We start from the raw sequence: 27341 nt of genomic DNA, 5'->3' as shown, positions 1-27341 counted from the left end.
ATAATAATACTTTCCTTCTTCTTTTCAAAATGAGGGTAGAAATTACACAGTTATGTGATATTGTCTTTTCTCCATTAATAATAGTGCTTATCGATTTGCTCACTGTTTTTTATTAGTACCACATGCGTTGCGGCGGGGACTGTGCAGAACATTAATTAACTCGCGTTTGAGAAATAACTTTGTATCTTCCCGGTGTTTACACTGTTTGTTTAACTTGCTGTAAACGGGTGTGGAATTTGTGAGTGAAAACGTTTCATGGTCACGGGGTATAATTAATTTCAAATATTTTCCTTTCAAATTTTCTACTAGTTTGAATTGCTTGCTTGCTTGTCAATGCGTTTTAAACCAGAACCAGACGGAGATCGTGGTACGGCCTGAAAGTAAACCTTTTCGCTCGCTCTACTCTCGTGCCCCATGGCATGGCACTTTCCCACATACATACATACACAGCAACATACATACATTCGCGCGGGCACACTAGACAACGAACGTGAAAACGCATGCACACCATCTCTGGCACAAGTTACTTCTAATCATTTTATTTCGTACTATAATTACTACGTGAACCTCTTTGCGTCACTCTACTCGCCCTGAACGGATAGGTGAAATGTAACACAACGACGCTTATACCATCATTTTAGCAGTAATTCTTCGTTATCCATTTTTGTTTTGCTCTAGTTATGCTTTTGTTGTATTCTCTTTTTCGTGCCAGCGGTCTGTCTACTAGTGAAACTAGTTCAAGGAATGTTGCAGATTAATTTTGATATTTTTGGTGTATTTGTTGTATTTGTTTCGTTTTATCTAATCTTTCTTTTTTTTGTATCTTCGTTTTAGGATTTATAGTTTGCTTTGCTTCATTGCGAAATTACCCTCCCTCGACAGAAACGGAATCTTGAACACAATCATCTAAATAGTTTATCATTTCTTCTTTGTATTGTTTTTGTTTGCTGCGTGAGCATTTGCATCCATTTGCAAAAAGGGATTTCGTTCCTTAGGCATGACAACAAATGGATCCCAATTTGTCATTGACGCTAAGCTACACGATTTGATTAACAGTGCTTTTTCACAGTCCCTTCCCTTGTTGTACCACTAATTAGTCGTTAAAACTAAACGTTATCGTTAAATCCTAACTTTACTGACTGGTTTCTCTTTGTCCTCTTGTCAGGATAGATCTGCAAACATCTATCGAACCGGATGAGCCAGAAACATTGGAGCATAATAAATAGAACTCAAAATATAATTATATGCATTCAGGAGGAGGGTTTTTTGTTTTGTTTTTATATTACCAATACTACGGTGTTACGCGTTTAATGGACTGACATCTGATTTGATTTCGTTTTCCTTCTCCTCTCGACACACTATAACGTCGGTTTATGTACATACACCCGTTTGGTTGCATGTACCTTTCGTTTCTATTTCTGTTTCTCATCTGCGTTTTGTTTCATTTCATATCACTTGTTCTCGGCAATCTTTTAGCAAGATCGTTTTAATGTTATATTTCACATTCTCTACTACGCTAGCTTATATAGGTGGGAGCAAACGAAAGCATTTCTATATATACGTATTGTTATATATATATACCTATTTGCGAAAGGACGTATCTCTGCTGCAATGCTTAGCATTTTCTGAAGCTGCCGGTGCGTGCGCTTCAGAAGTAAAGTGTCTAAGAATGAAAATTAAAGATGTTCTTGACCTCTGCGCATACAGACAAACAATGTTTTGAAGAGTGTCAATACGCCAATATTTCAAGCCGTACGGTACGGTCTGGAAGGGATCAAGAATAATAGATGATCTGGACAAGGCAAACTATATATTCTACTTGCACTCTCTATCCCGCGATGTAGACTGCAAAACGTGTACTAACAGTATTAGTAGTGTAACAAACCAAAATAGCTAGAGAGATAATGAATACGTATGTTTTACAGAGTTACATCGGCTGTTTCATCGTCCGATACGAAACCATGGAGAAAAATTATACAGAAAGAGTTTTGGAATCGACGACTACATCGGTCCTTGTTTGCATCCTTCAGTCGGGCATCATTTACGCCACCTTGGGGCTACCTCCTACACGGAATCGTCTGCAAAAAATGGAAAATAGAATAGAACATTAGCTAATAATAAGGGATTAAAACATCACTTTCCCTCAGTTCCCTCACTTACCATGGTACCACCATTTGGTTTTCTTCGGATTTTTGTTACACGTCTTCACATAAATACCGTTGTCCGGTGGTCGTCGCTTCTCTCGACAGCTGCTCAACATAGACGATATACTAAGACACACTGATTGTACTGACAACGCTGGTGACCTGCGAGTAGTTAGAATAAGCGGCGAAAGAAAAGATCAAACATCGAACATTTAATTAATGCTCCAACCATCCGGCGCCTCATAGCTTACCAATCATCCGTTAGGATCGACAGACATATGTGTCCGTTCGAGTAAACGTGAGGATGAATAGGAATATTTGAGCCTATAAACGTAACCTAAAACGAAAAATTTGCAAAGTTTAATGCATATGTTTTATTTTTAAGTGATGGCAGTGCAGATACGCTACCTCTGGCGAATCGAACGGGTATTTATTGTTGAATTTGAATAACAACTGAAAGTGTTCACCCTCGTACAGTGTTCCTTCCACACCGTCAATGTTTATTATCCATCTAAAGACGCACAAACATAACGGGTTATGTTGAAATCTATTTTTGATAACAAACACAACAAGCACCGCAGGGGCACAATACTTACTGAGTAAGGTTTTGACTAACGCTTTCTTCGTCCACTGACACTCCTGGTGGGGGTTCCTTTATTAAAGACATCAGTTCCTTCTGGAGGCGTCTCTGTAAACATAAAGATAATGATTGTTTTGTTTAATAACATGTTTAATTGCCGAATGGCAAGAAAAATATGTTTTGTCACACAGAAAGCCAAATTAAGATCGTGTTAATTTCATTGAAAACCCTAATAAAATATAGAGTTAAATTACTTCTACCCAACTTAGTTTTTTAAATTACTTTCTACCCAACAGAAACCACAAACTTGCCTCCCAGCGGCTATTGTCTAGGATTAACTTCTTGTTATCCTTCGCTGCATCCTGTATGACGGTGGTGTTGGTCGTGGAGATTGTCTCCGATTTCGAAGGCTTTTCCTTTCGCATTCGTAGTCGATTGAACATTTTGCTGCCTTTTAAAAAAAAACTCTCTGGCCGTAAAACAAAGCACACACACACTCACTCACTGTGAGTAGCTTTTGCAAACGTAAAGAGATGCTCCAAGCGGCTCGTTCGTTTGAGATGAAGATATTTGCACTCTTACGTTTAACGATTTCTAATTGAAACTTAACAAAACAACACACTGACTACTTTTGCGGACAGAGCGGTTTGATATACTTATTAGCAACGTATAAAGCAGGCAACGGTCATAACAGATTACTGGCAATTGGGCAATTAGGGCCAGCTCTGAGTTTCGGTTTTGCACTGGGCGGGGAAGATGTTGTTCGATTTATCCTTTGGAGCATTGATCTGATTTGGCATGAATTTATCTGGACGAAGGCGAAGATGCACTCTGCCACCTGGAGAAGTAATGAAGAGGTCGCTAAAGTTAAAGGATTGTTTTATTTACGATACGAGGAGCGACGTAAATTGGGTATCGACGAGTCCCAGTGGTGTACAGGCAACAGGCAATAGAGCGTAGGCAGACCGTTAATGTATAATTGTCGTAAATTTAACTGCAGTTAAGTATGTTGTGGATATTTTTTAAAATCTCATCTATATATCTTGTTCTTGTGGGGGAACACGATGCATGCGGAAACAAAATTTGCAGAAGCCGTTGTGGCTCAGCGCTGCTGAAGACAAACAAGAAGATTATCATGATCATTTCCCGGCTGCAACTCAATTGAATACACAACAAGAAAGCATCTCTTGTTCAGCGAAATCGTTTCGAGCAGATGGGATGATGATAGATAATAAAGGATGAGACCAGACACCAGACAAAGACAAACGAGCGACGATTCGAATGATTCACTGTGTTATTCCAGCTGATGACGGTTTGTGGAAACGAGTTTAAGGTAATATTAATAACACAAGTTATGTCTAAAGGACACATAAGTTGAGCATAATTTAATTTAGCGCCAGCAAATCCATTTTACAACAGAGCAAAGCAGTTTAAATTTTCTCTTAGCCTAGCGCGGTTGAGTTAGAGTGCAACCGACCGAGATCGGGTGTCGGATCGTGTGTGAATCACACATTTCGCAAACGGTTGCACCAACCGGTTTCCATTAGCACAAAGACCCGCCTGGGTCGAAGAACGGGCGCACGGGTGGCCACAAAAATTGCGCCGAATTACTCGAACTCGACCCCTGCCAGGGCCCGCAAAAACTAATCCATAGTAGAGGCAGCAGAAAAAAAAACTAACCAACCACACATACAGAAAATGCTAGCGAAATCGAAAGGGAAAAGTGCACGGGTAAGCGCATTTGCAAGCCGTGTGCAGCCGTGGAAGCGCATGGAAAGGGCATTAAAACGCGGGCGCGTGCGCGCGCGATCGTTCGCGCGTGTACACGAAATATTCGCATGTTTTTGCCAGCGCGCGGGCACACACACACAGCAGGGGTTTAAATTTCAATGAACTTCAAGCGCAACAACAAAAGGTTGAAACCATCATAGGTTAACCACCATTGAAGGGCTGTCAGCCACAAGACCGTTGGGCAATGGCTGTAGTCGCGCTCAAGCTGCGTTTCTGCTGCAAATCTTTCCTCCATAAAACGGCTTTTTTCTATTCAGCATCAGAATGAATCACTGCACCATGTACTCTGACGAGAAAAGCCAGTCTCTCTCTTGAATGCACTTATTTTGCATGCCTCTAGCCACAGAACAGATAAGTTGCTGGCTTTTTCAAGCAGGCCGCTCTTGTGGTACGTGGACTGGAAGTGGAAAGGCGTTAAAACAAACTCGACCTGCGTGCGGATTTGTTAGCATATGGTAGCCTTTTGTGCAGACACGCAAAGAACGCAATCCCAACGGTGCACAACGGTGGCGCGGCACACAATGCATGCTAATGAAGCAAAATGCAATGCGTCTGGAGCTGCCACCGGCAAGTATAGAAGGTATATGCACCCTTTAAGTAATCATGCCCGACTAACATTTACTGCAAAAGCTTAACGTTTGTAAGTGCAGTATAGATTGATTTTGTAATTGCATTGAACACATTTACTCAGAGTCAATTGAATCTCTTTAGCAGCTCGCTTTAACTACGCGTAACAAAAAGTTTTTTTTGCTAAAAGACGAGGACATTGTATGGAGGTAAATGCATCCCCTACTACATAAAACCCACCTCTTCTGCAAACACCCATATGTGGGGTGCATTTGTTTACCTTTACCTCACAAAGCACTCGTTAATCTTGACCGTTCATTACAACATGAACGTCACACGACTAGCGTCTAGCAAACGTACTAATACGTTCAGTTAAGTGGTTTGCGAATAAACTAAGCTCTCTCCTATACTACTTCTCCTACTACTTCTTCTACTACTCAGTCAGCTGACAGCACGAGATTGCAGCGCGATCGTGATTGATCGATCAAACGCCAGAAGGAAGGGCGGATCGGGGGAGGGAAGATACTAAGCCAACCACCGTCCAGCAAATGAGGTTATGTCAACAACAACAACACCAGACCGACCGGTCCGTGTTCCGCTACTAATAGCGCAGCACTATTTGCATTCGGTGGCTTTCCCTTGAGATTAATCAGCTCCGGCGCGGTACCCCAAGTTTAAGGGCGTAATAAACTTTGCTCCGTAACGATCGCCACCAACTATACTTGGCTGAACTTGGCCTGGAAAGGGCACGGCGACGAATCGACGAGAAGGGGGGAAAAAACCAATCGATCGCCATATTATTTAATTAACCCGCCAGCTTGTACCAAACGCTATAATTTACCCTCGATCGGACTTCGGCTACGTATGATCGTACCGAACGACTTTTAATCGTTCTTCTAGAAGAAAAGGGAAACTCTTCTGACGTGTTTACGCTTCGTTTGTACGTTAGATAATCGTTATGACATCGCGGTGAACGTATTCTAATGCTATGGCAGATCGTCGACTAATCGATATGACGCGGCACGTAGTAGGCTGGTGGCGCTTTCTATCTAATGACTGATCCCACAATCATCAAAGCGTCGTGTTTGGCGACGGGTCCATCTGATCGTTTATGCAATCCAAAACGAGGAGAAGTTGAATAATATTTCCTTTAACTGAACACACACACTACGAATGATGCATTTTTAATTGTTGTTGCAGCGGGAAATTAAACTAGCTAATGCGTTTTTATTTTGCATGGGGAACTTTGGCTTAAACCTAATTGAAAATAACTGCATCTTGCTCTCTGTATAAAGCAGACTTTATCTCTTCATAATCAGCAGGTCATAGTGCTGTTCGGATAATGTTTAAGCTTCAGCTACAACGGATTGACAGCAACATTGATCGCTTTGAACGCAGGAGCGAACATTTGCATAAGCTCAAATTAAATGCCAGCTCAAAGTCAAGCTAAAGATTACCGTTCTCTCGTGCAGCTATACAAATAGACAAACTGGACCTGCCAATTGGCAAGTCAACGCTGAACACACAATTCTTGCAATCGTTTGCAAAGGTGGCCAAGACATGTGTTGGGCCAGAAAGCATCAGGCGCTAACACTTCGCTCGAATGCAGTTACGCGCGCGCCAAGAACCAGTATCTCATCCTCGCGATCGGTGTGTTCGGTTGGCGAGATAACCTTTTCCAGATGGACTATCGTTTTGGACCATAGAAAGGAGGCCACAACTAAACATTGTTTTGCGAAAACATCCTTCCAATCAGCGGGAAAACCGGCCTTGAGCGAGAAATGATTTATAAACACAGCGAGTGTGGCCGGCCCTGGTAGGGTGGTCTTAGGGAGGTAGGGAGTAATCTTAAAATTGAATTTACCCCGTTCAGCCTCACGATTGGACACAAGGACTTGGACAGGGTGGATAGCAGAAAACTTCCACTCATACTATAAACACAACGTACAACAAAGTGACAGAGTGAAGAAATGTTACATCATGAATCAACTCCCTCGTGGACCACTTCGAATGGTATTCCTTGGACATTCAAAAATATCAAATATCAAACGAAGAGCATGTCGCGCTTCCAAGCATTTTCAACCCATTATGTCCTAAATTTATGGCCCAAAACTACACACCGCAAGCACAGAAGCAAATTGATTGCTCCCGAAAATATTGAAACACAGGCCCATTCATCGATGACCTCATCGTCCCACAGTTTAGGTCACCACATCTAAACCATATTCAACGATGGTGTGTACATGATGTCGAATCAATATCGCTTCCCACTTGCTGGCCACCCTTTTTAACACATCGATAAAGGGCCACCCGCCATTGACCAATTTACCCAACCTCAAGGAGTACACACGACAGTGTCCACTTCGTCACGAAGATGCCGATCGCTGAGAACGACAGCACCGGCACGATTCTGAATACAGCTGATAAACATATGTATATTTTTGTATATTTAGGCTACCAAGGCATGTTATTAAAAACAATTTACGACCAATTCCTCTACCGCTCTCATTGACGTTATGGTATGGCATGCCCGCACGAGAAGCAATAGAACAAATAGCGACACTTCGCTTCAGGAGGACGATGACTTTTGGAGCGAAATAAAAATGATACCATCGAGACGACTCACCCCGCTGGGCTTGGTCGCTCATAAAATCCAAACATTGATTCCATTTCCAAAAGCACACGACGCACAGCGGCGGCGGCGGCATTTTGACAAATCGATGCTGTGGGAACACTTCAAACATAAGCATCGCTCAAAACACAGCATCTAAACAACCGGCCGGCACAAAAAACATGGACGTGACAAATTTGAACCTTACATGAAAACGGGAATGTTTATACGCCCTGAATATCGTTTTTGCTGTTTCGAGTTTCTTTCTCTGATGATGCACAGTCCTTGTTAGAAAGCACACATTAATTCCATGCGTCCTTCAAACCAGAACATATTACCCCGTTGATCTTGTCTGCGACAGGGAGCAGGCGCCTGAGGCTGAGAAGTAAATAAAGCCTGATGCTTTATCTGTTTGTTTTATTGGAATGGTGCTACATGGGAGAAAAAATAAAAAAATAAAACAGCGAACAAGATGACCGTGACAGACACATAACATGAAAGTGCCATTGAGAAGCGTAGAGGAAAGTGAAGCAGCAGCTGCTTGCAATAAATATAATCGCAGACCTTCTGGTGACATGCAAATGAGGCAACCAACCGTCAGGAAGTAGCGCTTTCATGACAGATTGCACTGTTCCACTTTGGACAGCATCGAATGGTTTCAATAACTAACGATGATGGATGGACGATTTAAAGGTTCGCACTTCGTTTCCTTCACGATCTGTGGCATACAAAGTTGGTCCTCAATGAAATTCTAGCATACAAAAAAAACGCTAAGTTCTTTCAGCGATCGTTCTCCAATCATCAGATAAAAGGTTTGAATACCTGGTAAGAATTTTGTTAAAGACAACATGTTAAGATTCCAAACATTTGAGATGCTAAAGACATCAGTGCAGACAAACAGCAATTATTTCCCTATTTGGCTACATAACATTATTAACATAATACAACCCGGAAGCATTTAACTATCAGCTAAATATACAACAATTAAACAATGGCAGATAAAACATATATTCCCATCTCGCATCGCATCGTTTGCATAATGACTAGAATCATGACGCAGTAAGGAAGAAATATCGCCATCTAGCGTGAACATAACATCTCCACCAAAGTTCGTGCTTTGAAGAATTGCATGCCGATGACATTACTACAAGCCTCCCGGAAGACACCTGGATCGTTTAGCCAGCAATGCCTTAACGGACTTTCGTACGAATGTAAGCGGCTGTACAAAAGGTAGTCAAGATAGGATGATTTAAACAAACTGTATGTGGTTTGGGGGCTCGCCGTTTTGTGTGGTTGCACGTATTGAACATGTACGGCACACGTGAGATTTATCCTCATCGTGCTCATTCCCCTCCCGGAACACACAACACCTCTTCGTGACCACACACACACAAGTCGTGAGGCATGATAACGCCGACAAGGCCTCGAGGGGGACACCAAACGACCAGGCCGATCGTCCGTCAGATCTCAACTAGCCTGCGGCAACGTTTTTACAGAAATTCCGGAAACTAACCTTACTGAACGCACTCGAAGCGGCAACACGGCACCATAAACGGCATGCCTTCTTCCTATGTGTGTACACGCTACCAATATCGTCTTATCGTTGCACGAGTACGAGTTGTAAAAGAAAGCCACACATTAGCCAAACAAAGATATTCGTTGGCGAGGGGGCAAAGACAAGGAGCAAAACAAAAAAGGTACATTCAAACATGGTATACCGCGACCTACCGCAACGGGCATTTTGTGGTGGTAGCGTGACTTGTTGTCCCATTTGAAACGGAATTTCTTTTCTTCTGTTAAAACCCCCCCAAGTAAGGGATGCAGGCATTATATGAGAGAACGTGATATTTGCTTTATAACCCACAACGTAAGCTGAGCGGATTAATGTTTAATGTTTAGTCGACAAAGTGTGAATAATGTATTGGGTAGAGTAGTCGTCTTTAAATCCATGATGCGATAAAGGGGCGATAGTAATACAAAGGCCACAGAAATGCCTTGTTGTTGACGATCATTATCCGTTGGAATCGATTAGCTAATCACGCCTGAACTATCGCTCAAGTCAACATTGATACTGATAAGCCCGTTATCGCCAGGATCTGCAGGGAAGATTAGAGTCTCGTGAACAAATTGCCATCACAGCTGTGTGCCTTTGTGCCTGGCGTAATCTGTCCAAATAAAGCGGAGCGTTTTCCCTGTCCCATCTAAGATAACACAACAACACGGAAGACAACATATGGTCCTCCACATGGTCCCGAAGGGCAGCAAAATGCCCATCATAAGCGGCACCCATTCCCACGCACCCAAGTGGTTGCTATTAATAGTACATCTGTGTCATACCACTAGCACAGCACGACACCAGCGACAAGTGCGTACGTGGGAACTGCAATAAAAACACAGTGACCATTTAAAAAGAAACCACCTCCCTACACATATTGGCATTTCTACGATGATCATTAACAGCCGAACAGTCGTAAATCTGCCGGGTTTTCTGCCACAAAACATAACCTCTCGCTGCTCCCCAAAAAAGTCAATATGACGGACAGCTGTGATGACAGGTTGGGAAGCGACTTGCTCCGAAACCTTAACTACACTCAATGTTATGCTCATTTGGTGGGATTTAAGTACCCGAGGGGCATGGGCGTAGAAGAAAGATTTATCATCGAATTCTTTTCGAACCATCTTGTCAAGAAAAGGGGAAACGATTTATTGAGTCGTTCAGTCAGTATGTGCGTGGCGTTCTGTCAGTCTCGCGTTATGGTCGGGTTTTGTGGTAGATATCATAATCCACTTGCGGCGGTGGGTTTGAGAAGCAACACACCTCGCGGAAGTAATTAGATGAGAGCAAACAAAAACAGAAAACCTCACCCAAATCAACCAGGGAGACAGGGACCGTCAAGGAACGGTGAACACTAGCAGTCAAAGATCCTGGTCAGCACACCCGCTGCCGTCTTCTTCTGTCAATGAATTCGCGACTGCGCGTGCGCGCACGGAGCACTGTTCCGTGTCACTTTATTGGCGGTTCGTCTTTCCTTTCCCTTTTCAATCGATCGATCGGTGGACAACAACGGTGGATGACTAAATTCTGGTGAAATATTGCACTTTAATTGCCAGCGATAGGTCGATTGAATAAAGGCACATCGAGTAGGGGAAGAAGTCCACCGAGCTGAGTACACGAGCCGGTCAGAATTGCGCCAACCGCGATAGGCGATGCAATTAAGCCAAATTGAATATTCAATTCATTAATGCCTCGCAACCCGCATCGTCAGGCGCCTCCTCTGAGCTGACCATAAAACTGGCACGATCATTTGTTAGAACTTAAACACGTGTTTTTCGGGGACATGCCAAATTAAAGGACAAACGCTTTTAACATTCGTTGAACCGTGCTAACCTTCCAGAGCGGAAGTGTGCGGCCCGCTTCGCCGACTGCTTCAGAATATGATTGTATTTATATTTAATTTACTGTTTCTCAACTACAGTGATCAGCGATCGCGATGGTGCACGATCGTTCACAATGCAAGTTTTATGGAGGTCTCCTTTTTTATGTTATACTTATTTAAGATTAAATGAAATGTGCATTGTTTTAACTTGATTTGACCTTCAAGATCAAAGAGTTTTACGTCAACAAGAATATTTCCCTACATTTTTCACCAAGTCAAACATAATAAGTACGTATTTGCCATCCCTGAAGCAATACCGTATTCTCTATGGGTTGTTGTCCGTAAAACCACGCTTCTACTATCATCACGTTCAGCAACATTATTTTAACGATACGATCGATCGTCATCAAAGCTAGGCATCCGTAGCGTCCCAGTTTTGTTGCACCATTACTGTGGCGCACGAATGGTGCCGATATCTCTGATTCCAGTGGTCGTCACGTTAGCTGTTGAATTGCTTCGAACATACTATTTGTTATACCATTTGGAGACACTAGATTCTGTAATACCATCAAGCTGCTTAGAAAACTTCCAGTTAACTTATTCAGGCAGAATTTTGAATGTACCATTTAAGGAAATTCTTGCAATTGCGTAGAGTATAAAATACAAAAAATATAAAACACAATTTCTTTGATATCAGACGCAGTCTTTGCTGACATAATATTTCCAACAACAATCGCTTTCGATCGCCGCTTAATATCAGACGCCAGTGCCGGATGAGATAAGTTCGTAGCTCTTGTTTCAGCGAATAAATGTTCGTACCATTTTGCCGGACATTTTATTGCAGGAAATATTCTGTAGAAATGGAGAACGATTCCTAATGATGATGTTTATATTCCAAATAACAAAGTAACCGATCAACGAACAGCAACCTAATACTTTCGATATCGAATTTATGTTTCTACAAGATCGGAAGATATTTTATACCATAGGTAAATATTTGCTCAAAGCCCGCAGATAAGCTTAAAAACTAAGACGATCCAAAACTGACAACTATTTTCTTTACTTCCAACAAGTTTGCCGACCACTGTCTTTGGCTAAAATGGACTGGCGGGCGGGCGGCTTGTCGAGACGTTACACTCTACGCTAGAAGTAGCAATCTAGCAAAATTCATCGCTTGACTGCGTGATGATCACTTTAGCTCGCCCTTCAGGGCAAACATGTTCCCGGCACGATGTGGTTTAGATCCAACGTACAAGAGCGCTGAGTGTATGTAAACATCAGGGATGAATAAAATCGCACCACTAGCGCTATTGGATATCATCAGGGAAATGTATGTATGATGCTGCTCTACAAAAAAAACTCACAACACGAACAAAGCAGAGCATAAATTACCCTGCTCTCGGGTAAGATTGCAGGCCAACATGGCAAGACAAAAAGAACGTTAGAAGCGAATCATTCCATCCATCCATCCATCGCAAAAGATTTTGATAGCTTTAATATTTTTATGACACTGAAGAGATAGTTCAAAATTAAAACGGGAAAGCTAAAGCGTTTCAAACCGGCAGAACCGCTCACGACAGTGAACATAAAACTACGTGGGGCCTGTTTTAATAGCGTTTCAGTTTTCGGCACTCATGCCGCACTCTCCATTGCACCACACAGAAAGACACACGAAAGCCATCATCAAAACGCATCTCGACGCTTTTACAAAAAAATGCATACATTAGTCGCTCAATCGCTTTGGCACATGGTGTCTCATCTTGAGGCGAACGGCTATGACGAAGACTACGCGCCGAGTTCTTTGAAAAATTAATGCAATTAAACCCAAGCCCATAATCCGACACTTTTGCGCGTTGGTGTCTGGTTTTGGTCGATGGTGTCTGGGAGTGTCGTGGTTCGTTTCCCAGGAAGAAACATTTCTTCGTTTAAGCAATGTCGCTTCTTCAACGATAAAAAAAACACAACATGACGCCGTATTTGAGTGATAACATCATTCGCCTTGAAAGCAATGGACCACACGTAGTGAAACCACTATAATGCAGCAAATTAAAATATAGAAACATACTTTCTGTTATCAAAAAATCATCAAAATCTCTTTACCAAAGAAGCTCTGCTGATGATCTTAGCAGACTCGTGTGCCAATCAGGATTTCAGCGAATGTAAGTGGCTTGATAAGCTGCTTATATCATCAACTTGCCTCAATCGACAGTGAAAGAAAAGAACCTCCTTAACAAATCGCCCCAACTCCAAACGCACACACACACACACCCATCGCTGGAGCTCAAGAGGTTCACAGATAGATTCGCAGTTTTTTTTTTACCGCAAAAAATAATAACCCCCACACTTGAGAGCTGTTGGCGGACCATCCCCGCCACACATGCATCAATCGCACGTAATATCGGGAACATTTCATCGCGAAACGAACCAAACAACCGCCCCCGTACAAACTCCCTAGCCCTGCCAAAAGCCGGGGGAACAACTCAAGCGGTAGAATTATGGGCTAATGAACCACTTGACTTAAGACGCCATCTATTGCCTCCGTTTGTTTCTCTGGCTCGTTTCATCATAAATTAGCGCGTATTAAAATCGTTTGCGCATACAAACAGTACCAACAGGGCACCACCGCACATGGCAGTACGTGCGAGCGGTGACGGATAGGCCAGCCGGCCAGCGAAGGGTTCGCTATCACAATCGTAAAAGACATAAAAAGACGTTCGGCAACAGTGAAAGGGATCGTTGTACTTCTTCGCGATCATCATGACGAGATGAAGTTGATTGCATCGTACCAAGTCGCACAGAACACCGCGCAACGGTCCCCCCACACTTTGCGACCTTTGCTCTCGCGCCGTGCTCTCTCATCGCGGTCCCGTTTGCCCGGTACAGGCCGATTGATGACTAATAAAATAAAATACCAGACATGTATAATTTTAAACGTTTTAGGAGTGCATCGAACTTTGGAAGGGATGGAGGAGGGAGGGAGAGGGATCTGTGCACGATCGCGCTGCGGCAGACGAGATGCCGCTCGCTCGGCTGCAGCGAATACTGCGGATTCGCGGGCGCGCGTCTGGAAAGCGACTCAAAAATCGGTCGTCGTCTGGCCTTCGGGCCAACTGCCGCAGGTTCGCAAACGGTCATTAAAATGGCGATCGGCGGTGTTGCGGTTTCACTTCACCCAAACGGTTGGGCGGGTGTTGGTTTTATAGATTTGTGCAAATTGTAGCGACGAAGTATAGTAGAAGAAGTATAAAACATGACACCAATGCAGAACAAGTGATTGGTGCAATAGTGCATATCGTTGGATCGTTACAAGAGCTACAAAATATAACTCCAAATTCAAGTCGAGTTGAAATTTTCGAGCCCTTAGCATGTTCATGAACTTAACATGTGAATGTCTTTTATGGAAAAACAAGGTTTACTTTACAATTAAAATAACTAACTTTAGTAAATCGGTTTGTAGGATTCCAATTTACATTGTGTTTGACCCATAAAACCATCTATGTGCTCTGTAAAATATAGAAGAAATTCAAGTCAGTAGTTCTCCAAACTAGATCTTAGGGAGATATGGATCGAAACTGATATTGAGGCCCTTCACGATTCTAGTCAGCTTTTTATATGGAGTTTGACAGTTGGAGGCTGAAATCATGTCAACACTCCATACAAAACCACACACAAAACTAGACAGCGATTTTCAGCCTAGATTATTCTAGAATCAAAGTTAGAATTAGATTCGAGAACCTGCTCAAAAAAATGGCAAAACAAGGTCGTTGTATCATTTGCATCACCAAGGTGCATTATAGAGATCAAATGATGGAATCTCAGAATCGAAGTGTGTGTAGTCCAGGTGGTTTCATGGCATTTTTTATAACTAATTTTGAACATCACTTTTTGACAGGACGGGTGAAAGCTGTGGTGCTCAAAAAGGCTTTCTGGTAGCTTGACGAATACACCAAAACACTCCTAAAATCTTCATTCAGAATCAGAAGCGATAAAAATCAGCCTTCTAAATACACCACCTTAGCATAAGCCCATCTATATATTATACCCACTTTGATAACTGCTCGAAAACTGATATACATTGCAAACAGCTGATAGGCTAAATTTTCAGCCTACGATCTAGAAACGGAAAGAGTTCTAGAAATCGAGTTTTCAAGTAAATTTTGTCAGGCTGCAGAATTGAAAATTTTGTTAAAAAAATATTGAAACTCCGTCACAAAGAAATTCCATAAACCAAAATTAACGTCTAACATTTATCATATCTCATTAATACCTACTAAGAAATTTCTTTATCTTTTTAGGTCAAGTCAGCACAATTTCGTCTGACGAGTTGACGCTAACTTCGAATTTGAAAGCCTGTCTCAATAAATTGGCATCACAGTCGTCCGAAATATCGGAAATAGAATAAACCTGTAAATCATATACGAATTTCTGCAAATCAAAACAGCGTTTATTTCTTCACTGTAAAACACGCGTGCCCTATGTTACTCAAACGAAAATCATTCATATACAACAGTCCAGCCCACTGGAAACGCGGTTTGTGAGGGTTAATTGTAGCCAATCACTTAACCGACAGCACCACCTCTCCCCCCTCCTTCGTCCACCAAACCAGCCCCTCTCTCAATTATTCTAACAAATCATAAACCATCCTTCGCCACAGAGTGAAATGCTAGAAAAACAAAAATAGACCCACTTCATTCTCGTCGAAAGCGGAGGGTGGGGAAAGAAAAAACATAAACGATCAGGCACGAGGCGCACTGCTCTCGATCATGGCATGGAACACATGTGCATGTGCGGAAATTGGCAAACCCAACCCACACACCACACAGCAGTGTAGCTGTTAGGTACCGGAGGTGACTGACCGGCCAACCCCGCGCACCGGACGGCGTGAATTTGAAAATTAGGAAGGAGGTCACGGAAAAGTCACGACATCCTTAAATTGCGGATCTGCAAGCCCTCTACACCCCACTACCCCCACACTCATACCGCACACAAGCACGTTCGTTTGCGCAAAACGTGCGCAACTAATAGACTAATTAGTTACAATGTCGGGACGGTCCGAAAGAATTCCGGCAGAGACAGAGTGAGAGAGAGAGAGAGAGAGAGCTTAGCTTGAATATTATTGCGTCCGGAGTAGTTTTTTTAGGTTGTTACCGTGAGCAGATTTCTTTAGCCCTTTCTGCCCGCCCTGCGTATTGCGTAAGCGTGGGATTTGCGCAAGGCGCAACCGCGTGGAAGGGCTAAGGTGATTCATGCGGAAAAACGCATCGCAAAACTGCACGCGCCATGCCAGTCACTGGGAAAGTTGAACCGATTTTCCGTTCATTGAACGTGAATGCAAAGCTGAGTAGGTGTTGAGCAGTCATATGTTTCACTTTATTGTATTGCTTGTTTTTTGTTGTTCGATTTAAACGCCACTGATCTTGAAAGACGTGCCTTCGCACGGCCTGGAAAAAAATCCCAGTCACGGTTGGGAATTGGGAGTTTCTGGGGAATTTTTGGGGTGGCGCCCCTAATGGTGTAAAATTCGCACGCACGAGACGGCGCGCAAGACTATTCTCAGATCTGAGGGTAGGGAGAGGAAGCTGACCTAATCCCAACGGGAGCACTTCCGAGACATCACGATCGTGCTCTGTTGCCGAGTAGCCAACCCACTTTGGCCGTGCTCTATTTCGTAAACAACCGGCACAAAGACGAACCAACAAAAAGCTTGAGCTTGGGTAGGTAATTTTATCTTCACCACGGAACCACCACTTATTCTGAAACCGCAACAAAAACCTGATCGTGAACTGACATACTGTGTGCTTAATCGGTGCGAATGATTAAGCCATTACTCTGTGTCGCTACTCTGTCGACACATTGGATTAGCATTGCATTTCGGGTGCAAATTGTGCCAAATGCGTAGTGCTGTCGTCCGTTGCCTGCCAACTTGTACCACACTGGCTAAACAACATGCTTTCTTCAAAACACTCAACACCCAAACAAAAAGCAACAACGCTGCGTTGTATGCGTGATCGCTCTTTACATTGAAAAATGAAGCCCACGATCGCGCAATGGATCGCTTCCTAGTCCTGCTCTCGCTCCCTCGCTAGCCGGGGCATTGACAACGCGGAACGGAATACAACAACGTTAACTGCACCGGCGTGCGTTAAGTGCATGTCATCGCCGTCGTTAAAGGACACCCAACCAAGCCGCCACGAACCCATTATGCGGGGAAGGGGTGATGTGCGTTGACAAAAGACACTCCCCGCACAGAGAAAGAAGAGGGAAGGCCTTCACCCACAAAACGCAAAACCGATCGGGCAATTAAAACACCATACGAGAGAGGATTTACGAAGAGTCGTTGTGCTGGGCGGTGTGACAAGAAAATATGTGCACCACACACAAACACACAAACTCTGTCTTCAAGCAATTTCTCGACAGCCTGCACACTCTTTTTGTGCCCGTGTTGACAGACAAAACGGAGCGGAAAGCCGCCCCGTGCCAAACTAAAACAATGTTTGATGGGGGGTGGATGGGGTTTGATGATGCACACTGCACTGGCGAACGGGTTTCAAAAATATCCACCAGCACAACTTAGCTGCTTAAACGACGGGTTTCCCATAAACATTTATAATGGGCACTTTTTGCTCTCTTTTTGTTAATTAAACCATTCCAGAGCTGATCTTTCACGAGCCGTAGCCGTACCCTTTCGGGAGTATAATTACAACAAATGGCAATAAAAGTGATCATCATCTCTCTGTGGCATGTTGCTGGATCAGACGGAAAGCCAATGAACTGGTAGAAGAAATGGCGAACATTGTTGGAAAATTGCAGGAAGAATATTACCATGGAGGTCAAATGCATCTGAACATTAACGAACTCAACAACAAAAACGCAAGTGACTGCTGCTGCCCTGCTGTCCCTTTTGTATGAGAAATGTGAAGGGCTTGGTGGAAGAAAGACCCGGGATATCGGCAAAAACGAAGGTTGATGATGGTATGAGAAAGTTCAAGGAAATAGAACCGACCGACGCAAGAAAGACACAAACTTTGTATCCCCCGCCATTAGCACGCCATCATTCATTGGCAGTGGTGTGAGAATGTGTCAGATGAAGCGAAAAGTGAGTGGAAAAGTAATTTCAAAACGTATTACGATCAATATCAATCACACTTTACGGATGATCGGTCCACGTTTATACATTGAAAATCCCACTTTGATGATATCCATACTTCTTGTCTTTTTTGGCGTAAAGACGCGGTCATGCCGCGTCATCCGGCCCATATGAGGCTTGAACCCATGGGAATGATATTAGGTAGCAAGAGTTGACAAATGTATCGCAGGACCGCCCTCACAAATACACTAAGAGTGCCCACTAATTCAAACGTTTTCTACTACTTGTTTCCATCTTACACCTCAACTTTGGATCCTGCAGCGAAAAAACACGGCTATCCAGGCATCCAACATTGTTTTAACTTAAACGTATTAGGAGACAGGCAGGTCAGCCAGATTGACCGGAACCAACAGTAATCCGAAGCAGCAATGTCTGAGCTATACATCAGTTAGGGTAGAACTTCCCATTTCAGTGTTTATAAGTACTTTTTTTACATAAACCAAAAGAACAGTTTCTCACCACTTCGTCGTCTCTAGGCATTAGATCGTATGGGATAATTCTCCAGGTGTTTGTCCATTCCAATTGATTTTCATTGAAAAGAAATAACTTTTTGAGATATTCAAAATGACTTTTTGATGCGTTTGTTTAGGGATTACATCGATTCTATGGCGATGGCGATACGATGGCTTTCGACCGACATTTTGTCCATATTGTCAATAATGAAACAAAACTCATCGTAAAAAATACACTACTCATTCCAAAACTTGCCAGACACTACAGTGAGTGTAAGTAATGTCTAAAGATACCACTTCAAAATAAGAGTTTTGCCTGAAACGAGTATTAAACATTTGGTGACATCTGACATTGAAATGGTTCTTAATTGAATGAATTTTCGAATAGTCTTTCCATAAATGCAACAAAACGAAACATCAAGAAGTTGCTCTGCGCTACCAAGCCATGTAGGAGCACACGACGCTCTCCAGCAACAGACATCAACTCCCGCAACAATCCCTGAAGACCCCAAAGCACAAAGAGCATTCGTTGCGTTGGTCGCGCTGCGCTGTTGCTGCAATTCCCTACCAGAAACCAACCAGAGCGTGAGAATGTGTCAGATGAAGCGAAAAGTGAGTGGAAAAGTAATTTCAAAACGTATTACGATCAATATCAATCACGCTTTACGGATGATCGGTCCACGTTTATACATTAAAAATCCCACTATGATGATACCCATACTTATTGTCCTATTTGGCGTGAAGACGCGGTCATGCCGGCTTATATCCGGTCCATATGAGGCTTGAACCCATGGGAATGATATTAGATCGCAAGAGTTGACAAATGTATCACAGGATCGCCTTCGACACCCCACTAAGAGTGCCAACTAATTCAAACGTTTTCTACAACTTATTCCCATCTTAAACCTTAACTTTGGATCCTACCGCGAAAAAACACGGCTATCCAGGCATCCAACATTGTTTTAACTTAAACGTATTAGGAGACAGGCAGGTCAGCCAAAGTGACCGGAACCAACAGTAATCCGAAGCAGCAATGTCTGAGCTATACATCAGTTAGGGTAGAATTTCAGTGTTTCAAAGTACTTTTTTACATAAACCGAAAGAACAGTTTCTCACCAGTTCGTCGTCTCTAGGCATTAGATCGTATGGGACATAATTCTCCAGGTGTTCATTCCAATTGATTTTGATCGAAAAGAAACATCTTTTTGCGATATTCCAAATGACTTTTTGATGCGTTTGTTTAGGGATTACATCGATCCTCCAGGTGTTCGCTGTCTGTCGATCCTCAATTTTCTAATTCTAAATCAAAATCACTTCTAATTCCCGGCAAACTACCTTGTATCAGCTAGAGCATGGTACCAATAAGCTTCTACAACGATACGAAGGCTTTCGACCGACGTTTTGTCTACATTGTCAATAATGAAACATAACTCATCGTAAAAAACACACTACTCATTCCAAAACTTGCCAGACATTACAGAGAGTGTAAGTAATGTCTAAAGATACCACTTCAAAATAAGAGTTTTGCCTGAAACGAGTATTAAACATTTGGTGACATCTGACATTGAAATGGTTCTTAATTGAATGAATTTTCGAATAGTCTTTCCATAAATGCAACAAAACGAAACATCAAGAAGTTGCTCTGCGCTACCAAGCCATGTAGGAGCACACGACGCTCTCCAGCAACAGACATCAACTCCCGCAACAATCCCTGAAGACCCCAAAGCACAAAGAGCATTCGTTGCGTTGGTCGCGCTGCGCTGTTGCTGCAATTCCCTACCAGAAACCAACCAGAGAGACCACGGGTACGTTTCCCTACCGATAAGCGTTCTAATTTCATAGAAAAACAAACACCATCGCTTACCCAACGCACGCAACACCAAACACCAGATGCCGCTCCAGAAACACCAAGGTGAGCGTTGGGGGAGTAGCTGAAGTGGGTCATAATTCCAGCCACTCCAACAACAAATTGTGTCCAATGTAGTTTGCTTTTGGTTCTGTTTTTGGTGCCAGCAAGATCGCAACACCACTGGGCGCATTTCGATTGGCTTTGCGCCGTGCATGGGATGTACTTTGAAACATGCCGCCGGTGCTGCTGCTGCTGCTGCTATGGTCCCCGAGGGCAAATCAACACGCATATACAACCGAGTTGAAACGCAGACCATTAGAGAGCCACTCAGCGCCGGCCTGTGCATGGTGTTACATCGCTGGAGGTAAGTTCTCAACCACCCAGTGCGCAAGAGGAACACGATCTTCCAGCAGCAAACCCGTTCTGCTAGGTGATCGCGCAAAAAAGACGATCACCGGGAAGTACGAGCAGCATCGCACTGCGCGTTAAGGCGTTCTGTTACTGGAACAAAAATAACATTTTGCATTAGTTTTCAGTGCAAATGGTGCACCAACGCGTATTGCAAACTGTGTGTATTCACATCTTTTTGCGATGCTTGCGAGAACACAAATTAGCCAACACTACTGCAGGAACCCCGTGGGAGTGAGGATGTATTCCATTTTTGCTTTACTTTCGTTCACCAAGAAAGACCAAGAAAGCGACCGATTTCGAATATTGAATGCAAACCACGTGCTCGATGATGAATCTGGGCGCTGGTCAGCCTTTCATATTTGAATGCTCCATCACATTTGCATACATCACGTGCTCTATTACTGGTTGTTGCCTATTTCTTTACACAACGATTCGTCGGAGATCGTTTGGCCGGATAGATTGTTTCCTTTTCTCGACGCTTGTCGCCATTCTCGGCCTCACGGATCTGCACGCAGAGCAGTCGTTAAGTATTTCCGGTCCGGCCGATTTTCTAAACACTGGCACCAAACCACCAATGCTGTCGTCTATAGTTATGGGATGGTATATTAAAAGCGACAGATATGAGCTCACCCACCGCAACGTAAGTTTGACTATGCTTCATCGGGGGAGTATACGTTATTAGTTCAATAAAGTTATGTCACAGTAATTTGCTTAAAACAAACAAAATCCACCACACGGCTGCCATCCGGTGGGGCAACTTATGATGCGCCAAACCGCAAAAACCGCCTCTGAAGTTCCTTGGGGAGATATGAGACCGAAAATATACACACGCACAGTCGCACAAGCAAAAAGGTAGATTATGGGCCCGACTCAAAATGTACACCATACGCTCTCTGCCTCTGTTACGCTCCTATGCCTGAACGACGCTGAGCTGGGACTCACCACGCCACGCCACGCCGGTACCGAATTTATCACGCTTTTCTTAATAAATTGCCCCTTGCGCCGTACGTTTTTCCTTCCTGCTATTCCGTCGGTTCTAGGACAAACCGCCAAAAGATCAAGTTACTGCCTACTGCTGGTTGCGCCGACGTTCTTCTTCTCTACCACCACCTTCCTTCTAGAGGGATTGCGATCACGATTGCTCCGTTTCGAAGGGGGTTACGCGATACTCTTCCGACAGTGATGACACACTCGGCAAACCGCTGTAGAGTGTCTAAGATGGTCTACTACTCCCGCTCACGACACACGCAAACACACACACACACCGACCGTTTTGGCACACCAGACACGGTAAGCGTTTTCACACACACACGGCTGCCCTTTTTCACGCGAGTTAATTTCGGGTCTGGTTTTTCGCAGCGGAGGTTCGTTTTCCCGTGCGTCCCGGCACTCTCTACACTTCTTCCATACGGGGAAGGGGATCCGTAATTTCTGCTCCTCGGGGAAAAACGCGTACCGCGACGTACTGGCAAACCGGATTTTCCAGCTGCGTCCAGTGCCCACCACCTCGAACCACGCGATGAACGAGCACTCAAAATATTTATAAACAGGAAAACACACTAATCAGTAGCAGAAGCTCTGCCAACCAGCGGCGATCGCTAATGTTTGAGCGCCACTCTCTATCGGTGCATATTACTGCTCGCAGGTCCCGCAGGCGGTGGAGGAAAATTAGTCGGGAAAATGATCCAAGGACGGCACTGAGCAGCAAAAAAACGAAATAAACAGGAAACAAAAATCCCTAACCAGCCAAACACTGCAAGCGTATCTTCTATTCCTACGGGCAATTTTCGCTTCCCCTCGTGTAGCGGCAAACGTTCACTTTCACACACGACAACAAATCTAAGACAGCGAGAAGGGGAGACGGTGCGCGCGTGTGCAGTACTGTTCGCGGCTGATGATCCGTGCGTTTCTTAACACAGTGCGCGCGGCTACTGGTACAAACCGCGGCTACATTCGAACTGAGCGTTTGCTGGCGTACGAACAAAGCAACAACCGACCGGACCGGAGGCGAGGATCGGGTCCCGACGACGACGACGACGTGAGCTGCAAGTGAGTGCGCCATATGCGTGCGCGAGCGCCCTGTACGGCTCGCGTGAGAAGAGAGTGTGAACTGCTCCTACCGCTGTGGCTTGGAAGCAAAAAGGGAAAAAGACGAGATGAACGCCCGAAGAGTGCGTGTCCACCGCTGGGACGCTCGCAAGAAAGGAACTCCGGGTTTTGACCATGACCATCGACATCGACGGCCACTGACGGTGGGCGTCATCCACCAGTGTGCCGCAATCAGATAACACAATTTGACTGATAGAGCGCGCGAGCAACGCACAATGATGCGCAGGCGAAGGAGGATATTGAACCCGGGCCTGTTCTTCTTCTTCGTCTTTGTAATTTAAGGGGAGGGAGGGAAGGGTTTTGTATTTATGTTCGAACGCATCGTGCAACAATATAAAGTAATTAAATCGATAGCGATTGGAAGACGTCCGTTAAAATTTAGAATTAAAATTAAATTATTAATAAGTGACGAACCCTGAATTGCTGAAGTAATAATAAATACTTCATTTTTATGAAAGCCAACGTATATTTTCTTGCTTGTACATAAATTAAAACAAATCGTCAATTCACAATTGCTCCCTTCCTCGATGGTGCAAAGTAGTTTTAATTTCTAGCCGCTCGTGAAAACGTTTCACAATTTAAAAGCAATCCACAAATGATTAGCTGCAATCGCCTAATCGGCACCCCCGAACGCCAAGTGAATGGGCTCGTAATCGAGGTGACGTGTGGCGTTGAGGGGGGGCAGTGTTAGCGATTTGCCAACGCGAAGGGAAAGGCTGCTGGCGTTAACCGCTCTCTCCCATTATTGTTAATCTTCGGCGGTGCTAAACTTTTCCCATAGAACGTGTGTGGAAATAAATTGCACATCTCGCTTGCTACACGTGCACACTTTGTACGCGCCCCGCCAACAATATGCGCAATTTTTGCGTCTGACGAATTAATCGTTAGCCACTTGCAGCACCCATGCAGCATTGTTGACGGCTTCTTGCATTCCCTTTTTTATGCAATCAATTGTCATCTAGCATAGCGAAGCAAGCTTTTAGCTCGTTTGTAGCACAACTAAAAGACACCAAAAGGTTGAACGCCTCTTCTGCTTCCAGGATAAACGAGGATTAAGGGGACGCCTTTATTTGCGTTGGCTGCATAAACAAACGAGTGCCATTGTGCATGGGAGAGGCGAGGGCACGCTCTCACTAATCCGCTCATTTCAACAGCCGTTTTATTTATGAAGAATAGATGCATCGATCATGCGTCCAAGCCGACATCTACATAAACGATCACGCACCCAGCACCCCCCATTGCGCTTGGGCCTGCTTCTTGCTGCAAGAGTAAAATGTTTCCACCCCTCGCTCATCACACGAAGATCGCAAAAGGCGTTCTGTTGGTGAGTAGAGCAGGCGGAAAAAACGCGTTGCATTTACACCAAATGTAAACTATTCGTCCGCACAAAGAGACTGTCTGTTTAACGAAACATATGGCAGTCACTTCCTGCTAGCTGCTGTTGTTGCTGCTGCTGCCTGTTGGTCATCTTTTTAGCGCTGCAAATGAACCGTATTTCTCGCCGTTCGGTTGCATTTCATGGTACACATGGTGCTTTACGTTGCGATAATCGTAGCCAACGAAAGGCGTGGCAAAAATAGAGGGAACAAACAGGGGTGCCTTTAAGAATTGCACACACTCTTTGCATTGCGCATTTTGTTTCACGACAAAATGAATGAACAGTTGGTTAGCGAGGCGCGAGCTTTTGATAATCCGCGTTCTTTGACGTTAAAGCGATGATTTATTGCCACACGAAACTAGGAAACAGCTTGCTACGGGAAAAGTAATGAGTAGCGCGTGCAGTTCGTCGTCTGTGCAAACCAGTCCTCTTAAATCACCTTATATGAATATGATTTTTTCTATAGGCGATTCAACTGATCGTGCATTGTATGATCGAACTGCTGTTGCATAATTGTGCCAATGTCATAGGCACATAAATAGCGGGATAATAAAATTTGCATTCTCGCTATTTGATGTTACCACTAAAGATGGTGTTTTGATGTGTTCTAAGTTAATTACCTTGTTAACCAGAAACGGAAAGTTATTACTGCATAATACTACCATAGTGGACATGAGGATAACAGGTAGAGAAAATCCAATAGGACCTAATTAACACTTTGACTACAAAAACACCGAGGGGCATGGGAAACTGTGCGTGAGCGAAAGGGATATGAAGGGTAAGAATATGATTCGTGTGAGAGGAAATTCTTTAAGTAGAGGAAATTTTGTTTTGAATGATAAAAATTGAACCCAATATCATTGTAAATTCTAAAGCTATTTTCCAGCTAACCATATGCGTAACTGAAGAAAATATATTAAACATAACACAATGCAGTGCGAATCAATACGTTCAACTCACATCTTTCGTAACGATCACTTCACGCAACCGTGTATTTCCAACCAAAGGCATCCAAGGATTGTTTTCCTCCCCCTGTTAAATGAACCAGCAAGAAAAGGTAACATAAAGAACGTCCTATTTGCTTACTCTATATGGATACATCACGCATCAATCGGCACCAATTTCGGCACCACTTCTCAACCATTGCCTCAGCCGGGAAGAAACGCAAAGGAAGCAACTAACAACGAAACTCGGCAGCAAGTGTTGGCCGTCCCCATTACCCCTATCCGGATTCCCCTTAAAACGTGTGAGATTTGAGCTGGCAGCAACGCACCCATCGGGAGGAAAGGGGCGAGAAGTGCGAAAGTGTGTATTATGTTTACCCAAAATTGACCTCATCGAGCGCCGCCACGCTTCGGTAAACATAAATAACACTAAGGAAACCGATTTCATCAAACGCTTCTCACAAACGTGCTACCGAAGCGCGTCCGATGATGGCGTCCCCGTTGGAGCAGTCCTCCGCACCGCTCATCATCTCACTGAAAAATCCACGCTTTTTTAAAAGGGTAGATCGAGCATTTTGAATCAATTGTACACCGCATCGTACCCCTCGTGTCCCACCGCTGGTATGATTTGCTGGTCCTTTTGTTTATCGACAGCATCCGATCCGAAACCATCGGTAGCAGTCGGTGGCGTCGGCATCGCGCGGCAAGTGTCGAAAGAAGTGATAAATGTTTAGAACACTTCGTGACCGCTGTTTGAGGCAAGCGAAATTGTAATTATTTATCGATCCCGGTTTGCCCGCTAACGGGCATTTGTTTTTAAAACAAACTGAACAAAGAACCGTTCACACTCGCGAACTAAAACGGCCATCGAGTGAAGGTATGCATATTAAGGGGCATTCGAGTTGTCGATTAGCTGCAGGCCCGTCGTGCAAGATTAGCTCAACATTAATCCAATGCAGTGGTAATTTCATTCAGTGTTTTGGTGTTGCGTGCATGGCTGAAATTAAATAAAGAGAACGAGGCAGCTTAATAGAAAAAGCATCCAGATACGGCATCGGTGCCCCAAAATCGAGCGAAGGATGATGACTGTTATTGGAACTGCTGCTGCTGCCACTACGCTACCTTTCATCGCGCACAACAGATGGTGTGACGCACAGCTATCGATCCTGGCAGTGGGCCAACAAACTGACGGGGGGTTTTGAAAAAATCCAGCATGACCTTGAGCTCCGGCCGTAGCCTGAGCGGTCCCGGTTCGTTCCGACGATAACAGTCCCTCTCTCCTCACACCCCCGGCCAGATAACGACCGTTACTTTGATTGTGTTCCGTTTCATGGGGCACCTTCGATAAATGCATTGAACTCGTCTATTTGCGATTGATTACGCTTCTTTGCAGGGATTTCCTAGTGTGTGTTTTTTTTCTTTCGCTTGTTCGTGCAAATCCTGGCAACGCATGTGTGCTGCGGAAAGACTGCGACCATGCAATTGGTTGTGCTGGGCCGTTTGACCACAAACAAACCCGTGCTTCCCACGGAACGCGATAATAATTTGGCTCTCCGCGTGTGCGTAACTAACAAACAAAACAGCAATACCACACTCACCTCGGACGGACTCATTGCCGTCTTTTTGGAGCAGTCGGGTTTGCTCATAGAATTTACACCATTCAAGGGAACCGGAACCCGCACACACACTCACAGCACAGGACGGGCTACGAAAATACTTTTGCTGGCGCAGAATACTTTTTCGGGGGGATTGGTCGGTTTTTCTGGATTGCACAGTATAAAAATTTGTTTTCTTTTTTATCACTGAGCCCAGTGCGGCGAGTTTGCTTGAGCAGTGGTAAACATTGGATGCTGCAGCAAAGGTTCGTTCACGGTGGGCTGTTTGACAGCTCCCGGATAGCAAGAGCGGGCGCCATCCGGCGTTGACGTTTTTGATCGAGCGTGTGGTAAGTAATTGGGCAGAAAAAAGATTATTTACCTGT

General features: G+C 44.1%; 1 protein-coding gene across 2 annotated transcripts; it reads right to left on the bottom strand.

The window, feature by feature from the left end:
* Positions 1-90: 90 nt before the first annotated feature.
* Positions 91-27214, bottom strand: LOC120893456 (ubiquitin-conjugating enzyme E2 W). 2 transcript variants are annotated; one of them, XM_040295364.1, is made up of 7 exons: positions 21938-22968; positions 3036-3562; positions 2741-2832; positions 2553-2655; positions 2396-2481; positions 2161-2306; positions 91-2078 (listed from the first exon to the last, which is right to left on the bottom strand). In XM_040295364.1, the coding sequence occupies exons 2-7, from the start codon at positions 3165-3167 to the stop codon at positions 2065-2067; spliced, it is 573 nt and encodes a 190-aa protein (XP_040151298.1). In that variant the 5' UTR covers positions 3168-3562; positions 21938-22968; the 3' UTR covers positions 91-2064. The 2 variants fall into 2 exon arrangements, with proteins under 2 accessions (XP_040151298.1, XP_040151299.1); XM_040295365.1 differs by lacking the exons at positions 3036-3562; positions 21938-22968 and adding an exon at positions 26959-27214.
* Between the last annotated feature and the right edge of the window lie 127 nt (positions 27215-27341).

This window comes from Anopheles arabiensis, chromosome 2, assembly GCF_016920715.1.
Source record: "Anopheles arabiensis isolate DONGOLA chromosome 2, AaraD3, whole genome shotgun sequence".
Taxonomy (NCBI): Eukaryota; Metazoa; Arthropoda; class Insecta; order Diptera; family Culicidae; genus Anopheles; species Anopheles arabiensis.
The sequence above is the reverse complement of the archived record's forward strand: the minus strand, read 5'-3'. Positions and strand labels throughout refer to the sequence as shown.